Raw genomic sequence first — 7549 nt, 5'->3', positions numbered from 1 at the left:
TGGCACGCGCCTGTGTGAAAAGCCGCGCGCCGCTCCGGCTCCGCTTAGTAGTGTCGGCGGAGCCTTTGCGGGCAGCAGCTGCCCGGCCCGGCCCGGCCCGGCCCGGCTGGGGAATCTCCGCCAGCTCAACGCCGCCTCCCGGCCCGAGTCGCACGCCGCCGGCCCGCCCGCCCGGACGAGGCAGCATGCCAAGGAGCGCAGCGGCGACCCTGCCCTCCGCCTGCCCCGCTCAGCCGTACCGCTGTGCGGGCAGAGGGGGCGCGAAGCCCAGCCCTGGCAGCTGTTAAGGGGCGGTCGCCAGTCCCCGCCCCGGAGCCTGCCCGCCTGTCCCCGCCACTCCGCTATGGTGCGTGGGCTGGGCGCGTCGCGCCCCTGCTCTCGTGCGCGGCTGCAGCGGCCGGCGGCCGGCGCGGTGGCTCAGTAACGAGGATGGCTGCGGGGGCCGGGCGCAGGCTGAGCGGCGGCGAGGCGGGGGAGCGAAAGCCGCAGCTGACTCGCTGAGGAGGGGGCGAGCCCCAGGCTGGCGGCGGGGCCCCCCAGGCTCCTGCCCCAGTCCCTCGGCGTTTGCGCTCCGGCGGCTGCCAGGCCGGGCTGCTGGGCGCTGCTGTGTGAGCGGAGCCCCCGCCCCCTGCCGGACTCGGCGGCAGCAGAGCGAGCCCGGGCTGGCTGGGGAACCGCGCAGCCCCGCTGCAAGGCCCGGCCCCTGCGGGCATTGCACACCGCTGCGGCGGGCGGCGGAGCCCGGCTGGCTGGAGCGGCCGCGGTCAGGGAGCTTGGACCATGTCGAAGGCGGCGGACGGCGGCGGGGCGGCCCCAGCCGAGGACCTGTCCAAGGTGTCCGACGAGGAGCTGCTGAAGTGGAGCAAGGAGGAGCTGATCCGCAGCCTGCGCCGGGCCGAGGCGGAGAAGATGAGCGCGATGCTGGACCACAGCAACCTCATCCGGGAGGTGAACCGCCGCCTACAGCTCCACCTCGGCGAGATCCGCGGCCTCAAGGTGAGCGGCCGGGGCAGCTCCGCGCTCGGGCCGCCGGGGGCTCGGCGGGGCGGGGCGCGCCAGCCTCCGGGGCGCCTGCAACGCCACGCTCTGGGCAGGAGTCTGGTGGCGGTTCCGCGTGTGTCCGGGAAGCGGCACTTTCAAGCAGAGGGGGCATTTGAGGGGACCTGCACGTGGATCATCCAGGGACAATTCCCCTACCCACCAAATGCACGTACTCGGTGCTTATGTAGGTGAATTCTCACGGGGAGTTGATCGGACTTTGTCTTACTGAGGACGGAGGATAACATGAAGAGGGGTGCTTGGATTCGGCCAACAGTAGACAGGAATTGATTTTTTTTTTAAATCACTCTACGTTTATCTCCTCTCTGGAGTGTTCAGGAAACAGAAGGGGGTAGCGGGAATATATGGTGCAATGTGCATCGGAAACTTTTTTTTTTGTGTGGTGATGGGAACATTTGATGCTCTGAACTCTTTCCCTGAAAACTTGTAGATTTCAGTAGGTTCAAATAGTTGGATTTTAAGGACATGTGACAGGATAAAATATAGGATGCTGAGTATTTTCAAAGATTGTTGCTTTTAAGAGTGTCTGATAGTTGTGTTTAAACTCTGTTGCTGTCTGAAGATGGGTTTCTGATTTATCAACAAAGCTTTTCACCAGGCGTCTGGGACGCTTTGATCGTTTTCAGTGTGCTCTACATAGTATTTGTGCCCTCCAGTCCTGGGACAGGTTGTTGCAAAGCTCCAGGATTTTGGTTTCACCAGTATCATACGTTGATTTGTTTAGTGAGAGCTGTCCCCTGGTTAAAAACACATTTTTCTGAGCTACCTCCCTACCCCACCCTACCCCCTTTTTTTAAAAAAGCCAATTGCAGTTGAAACTCTTCTTAAATGAGCTGTTTTAATAAAATCTAAGTTGGGCATATTTTCAGAGGATTTCCGATTTTTGATGTGCTGTTTTTGTGTCAGGTTCTGATCCTACCATTCACAATGGAATATTTCCATTGACTTCAATCAGCAGCAGATGAAACCTTCAGTTTTGTTTGTTTCAGTTTATTTATTCTCAAATGTTATAACTTTTTCTGGGGGAGAGGCATAATCACGCATGGATGCTCTCACCCTGTCTTTGAGAGCTGGGGCTATGCCATAGCTACTGTAATGATGTCATACTCCAAAGCTGTTACAGGGAACACAAAGTTACTCCAGTTAAGGTGTAAGTACTTTGCATAGTTCACAAAGGGCACTTTCCATTCTGTTGCTCTGAGGGATGAAATTTCTCAGAGTTTTCATTAACGGAGTTGAAACTGACATTGGGCAGGTGGGTAATCGGAAGAGACGCACAGAGAAAGATTTAGACTTGTAAAATACTAACTGGGGAAGCTCTTGTCTGATAGAGTAGGGCAGGTGTATACAGTTAGCCAATTTTACCTACTTTGGTTAAGAAATAAACCTTTTGTAATGTGCCAGAAATTGGTGATTGATAATCGTATAGAATAAAGCTGAAAATCTGAGATGGGAGACTTGTTTTCTGCCCCCCCACTCCACACATATAGTTCCTGTTCTGAAGAGCATTTCGGAGGACCTAGCTGCATGTAGATCCTTTTGAGACTATAGTTGTGAAGAAGTGGGTCTGTCCGATGAAAGCTCATTACCTTATAAATTATTTGGTTAGTCTTTCAAGTGCTACCTGACTGCTGTTTTGTTTTACCTTCTAATATTCTTACTGGGTGTTGATAGGAATTTGTCTTACTGAGGACAGAGGAAAAATTAGTAAGGATGTCTGGATTCAGCCCACAATGAATAAATGACTTTTTTAAAATCACTCTACATTTATCTGCTTTGTGAAGTGTTTAGGAGACAGTATCATGAGTGTGTGATGCAATGTACATCAGGAACTTTTTGGTGGTGATCGGTACATTGATTCTCTGAATTCTTGCCCTCAAAACTTGTAGATTTCAGAAGGTTTGAATGTTCTCATCTCAAGTGCATGTGGAAGGGTAAAATATATGATAGTGGATAGATTCAAAGATTTTTGTTTTTGAGCATCTGCCAGATATGTTTAAACTCTTCTGCTGTCTTAAGATTGATTCTTTCTTGTTTACTGCCACTTTTGCAGTGAATGAGTTCAGTGTGCGCTACAGGAGGTACAGAGGTCCCATCTGGTGATACAATTATGATAGTAAAAATAAAGCTAAGAATCTAAATTACAATAGCAATGCAAGGAAATGCAGAGTTTTGGCTCTTGTTCTCTCTGCAGTCCCTTGGTACAGCAGAGGTGTGGCCAGAATGTATGTGTGTTTTTTTTTTTTTTTTTTTTTTTTTTTTTTTATACCACGTAAGTTTAATTAAGAAAACATGTTGGAATGTGACGGGGAATGAGTGGTAAGCTACTACCTTAACTCTGAACTGCAAAAGATATACATTTATTTTTTCATTTTTCTTCATCTATCTGAACTGGGACTCGAAAATGAATTTTCTTCTAATTCATAGGGCTGCTTTGCAAGGTTTTAAATATTAATTGTAGATATTATTCGTTGCTGTAGCCTCATTCCTTCTCTTGTAAAACTTAAGTTTAGCTCCAGAAAGCCAGATGATTAGAATGTTCTATGGTATTTAAGGATGTTACATGCCTACCCCTCCATTGAAATTCAGTGGGATTTGGACATCTATCTTCTCCATGTCCCTTTAAATATCCAAGCCTATGTAAACTTTGCTGAATAAACATGAATTTTTGTTATGAAGAAACAAAAAGAAAAAGGATTTTTCCTAAAGCTAAAATGTCATATGTTTAATTCATCTCTATATTTTGAATTTTGGAAATTTTCTCCCACATAAGAAAGAGAGAAGAGGGAGCCATAATATAGGAAGCATATTTAAAATGTGAGCATTTATAAAATAAATACATGCCACAAATGCACAGAATGTTACAAAAGCATTAAAAGGTGGAAAAGAATATGCTGACTTGAAAGCGATGAATATGATCACAGGCCCCATTAGTAAAACAAGAAATACCCAGAAAAGTAGTTTCTTTTTTAAAAGCTTTCTTTTGCATCATATTCTAAGATCTTGAATGTCTTTTGCTTCACAGCAAGAATGTTCACTAGTTAGAGAAGGGCATATAACATGTACTTCTCAGTTTTGTTTGAAATGAGAATAATTTTTTTTGTAATGATTTCATTTCCACATGGCTGACTCAGTCTGGACTAACTCAGACCTGATTATTCGTGCCTCTATACTAGCATACAAGAATCCAGGTGCATCTATCTACATTTACTGGGAGATAGACCTGGTCAGGGTCCAGCTTCTGAGGTTTGATTTCACGTGCCTATTTGGGATGTGCAAAATGGAAGTATCAGCGCTCAACAGTTGATCCCCCCGCACCCTACCCCTGCCATACTCCTCATTATTGCAAGGAGTCAGGGAAGTTGATGGGAGAGTTTTTCCTGTTGACGTCGCTCAGTGAGGATGGGCAGATAAGTTTATTTTAGATAAATCGTTTCCAGCTATGCAATTGTTGTAGCTGGAATTGCGTATCTAAGATGTACTTTCAAGTCTAATGTAGATCTGTTCTACATTTTATGTCACTGGAAATCTTTGTGAGAACATCTCTCTCTTGCACTCTCTCTCATCTATCTAAAGTCCATACTGAAAGGTTTTTGGATGAGTTTTTTTGGTTAAAAATATTGAACTTTTCATACCATATCTGAAATTAATGTTTGGGATTAAGTCAGTTTGTTTAGTTTTATGTTGCCTAATATCTTTTGTATTACAGAAACATTATGCAGTCATAGTAGGCTAATTTTATGTGCAAGATTGATTGGTTTGTGCGCTGAGCAGAGCGGGATGGGGAAGTTGAATGACGTGTCTGAAACAGCTCTTTTTATTGGTTTATATGATTTTAAAATTAGAATGTTAATTTTAGACACTTCTCTCTCTAATTCCCTTCTTTCTTTTGAAGGATATCAATCAGAAGTTGCAAGAAGATAACCAAGAACTGAGAGACCTTTGCTGTTTTCTGGATGATGATAGGCAGAAAGGCAAGAAGGTATCACGAGAGTGGCAGAGATTGGGCAGGTACAGTGCTGGGATTATGCACAAAGAGGTTGCCTTATATTTACAGAAACTGAAAGAATTGGAAGTAAGACAAGAAGAAGTGGTTAAGGAAAATATGGAACTGAAAGAACTGTGTGTTTTGCTGGATGAAGAGAAAAGTGGTGGAGCAGGCAGCAGGAGTTCTATTGACAGTCAAATCAGCCTCTGCCAGTTAAATGCTGCAAGTACTTATATTCGAGATGTTGGTGATGGGAGCAGCACCTCTAGCACTGGGAGTACAGATAGCCCAGACCATCATAAGCACCATCCGGGTGCTAGTCCTGAACATCTCCAAAAAAGTAGAGGTGAGGGAAGCCCCGAGCATCAAAAACATAGGAGTGTTAGCCCGGAGCATCTCCAAAAACCTAAGAGTTCTGGAAGTCCAGATCACCAGAAGCATCTAAAAGGATCAAGTCCAGAACATCATAAAAATGTTGGCAAAGGTAGTCCTGAACAACAAAAGCACACTAGTAGTAGTCCAGAAACTCTTCCAAAGCACATTTTAAGTAGTAGCCCTGAACATTTTCAAAAACATAGGCCTACTAGTAGCCCAGAGCATCAAAAGCACAGCAGTGGCAGCCCAGAGCATCTTCAGAAACACACACTGAGTGGAAGCACAGAACATCTCCAGAAAGTGAGGGGGACAAGCCCTGAACATCTCAAACAACATTATGGGGGGAGTCCGGAGCATCTCAAACATATCAGTGGAGGCAGCAGAGAAGGTACCTTAAGGAGACAAGTAGCAGATGATATGTCACCTCATCACAGAAGTGTATACAATGGAATGAATGGTGGGTCAATATACTTACTGAAATCACATTTAAAAAGTAGATATAAGATTATGCTAGTTGCTGTTGAAAAGAATAACTAGAATAACAAAGAATTGTTAATCTGTCACAGACATGACACGTAATGATAAAGCCAATAAGAGCTAGCTGCTACTAGTTAATTGTGAAGTGAAGCAGGCATAATGTAGCCATCCAGACATCCATAGGCAGTTAGAGTGAAAAGATAAGTAAGGTATAACGAAATTCTTAAGTGTGCAAATGTTATGTCTGTGACAGATTAACAATTCTTGGCCCTGATCCTGCTATGACAGAAATATAGACAGTCCTGTATATCTATGTAAATTTATTTTACATTATTAGGTAATAACTTTTGGTTATATCTGAGGCTGCCTGGATGTTAATCACCTACTTAGGGCCGAAAGCTTCCATATTTCAGTGCAAGCTTCCTGAGTCATGCAGTCTCCTAGTTAAAAGATTTTAAAAGGTATTAGAGAGAAGTTTTTTCCTCTGGAAATATTGGATTGTTGGGGGAAAAAAATCTGCTTTCACCTGAGCCCTATAGACCACAGATGAATAGGCTGCCTCAGGAAGAGTCTGATAGTTTCCTGAAGGTATTACTTGGTCTTAGGTTCATATAGTGTCTCAAATACTATAACTGGTATATGTTTATTAATGAATTGAAAATAAAATGAACAAGATTAGGGAGAATTTTAAGAATTGTTTTTTCTGCCTTTTAGTGTTTTGATTCAGTAAGATAGCAAAGGGAGTACCTATGTGCTTGACAATATGCACATGCTTAAGTAATTTCTTCAACTGAGTTCTTGGTATTTTGGTAGGAGAGAAACATTGTGGAGGCATCCTATAGAAATGAATAGACTACAATATTTTTTAAAATTAACCTCTAGAACTCAATAAAATAGTCTAATTCTGTTGTAGAATATTTATAGAATTTTACAGCATTTTCTGTAGAAGCAGCATAGTATAATTCCTTTTACATTTTGTGTACTGTTTCAATATAGGAGGGACTGGGTCTTAATTATGCAGTTATAAAATTCATTCCTCACATCTTCTTACTCTTATTTGGAGTAGGACACCATTCAGCTCTGCAGACAGTGGGAACTTTGCCTGAGTAAGACTGAGGATTGGGTTTGTAGGCCCCAGCTTTGCCAGGAACACCCACCTGCATGGAGCCCTTTGGCTAAAATGGAATGCTGCACCAGCATGTAGGTCTTCCTAGGTGGATCGGCTTTAGGATCAAAGTCATAGTGAATTATTTCTCGGTGTTGCAGTAAATAATCAATCTAATTTTTTCCATCCATGTGTAGTACAAATTTTCTTATGTACAACAAGGCATGTGTGGATATGCACCACCAATAGCAACACATGATTTTCTGCTCTGGGAGGCTGCGGGTGCTCTGCTAATCAGCTGGGCAGCATTTGAATCTCTCCTGGGTGGCTTCCAAAGCACTCAGCTTGCAGGGAACACTGATTGCAGTCCTCATTAGCTTGTCGCATTGCTCTCTGGAGTCAATCCATTTTTAAATAATGTATGACCTACAAAAGGGCTTCATTTGTGAGATGACCTACTCCTCAGGCATGAGGACTGGCTTATTCCTGGTGAAACCCTGAAGGATAGTTAAAATATGGAGATTTCTAATTAATTTTTAAAACAG

General features: G+C 44.2%; 1 protein-coding gene across 3 annotated transcripts in view; it reads left to right on the top strand.

Moving 5' to 3' along the window:
* The first annotated feature begins 241 nt into the window (after window positions 1-241).
* CCDC85A (coiled-coil domain containing 85A) overlaps window positions 242-7549 on the top strand; it is a 164902-nt gene continuing 157594 nt past the window's right edge. For 2 of the 3 annotated variants that reach the window (XM_074988495.1, XM_074988497.1), the window contains exons 1-2: window positions 242-996; window positions 4955-5879. In XM_074988495.1, the coding sequence (XP_074844596.1) occupies window positions 781-996; window positions 4955-5879 (1141 nt within the window). In that variant the 5' untranslated portion in view covers window positions 242-780. The remainder of the gene's footprint in view (window positions 997-4954; window positions 5880-7549) is intronic. The other variant, XM_074988496.1, reaches the window with a different exon arrangement.

This window comes from Carettochelys insculpta, chromosome 3, assembly GCF_033958435.1.
Source record: "Carettochelys insculpta isolate YL-2023 chromosome 3, ASM3395843v1, whole genome shotgun sequence".
In the NCBI taxonomy this organism is placed as follows: Eukaryota; Metazoa; Chordata; order Testudines; family Carettochelyidae; genus Carettochelys; species Carettochelys insculpta.
This window is presented reverse-complemented; position numbering and strand designations above follow the sequence as displayed.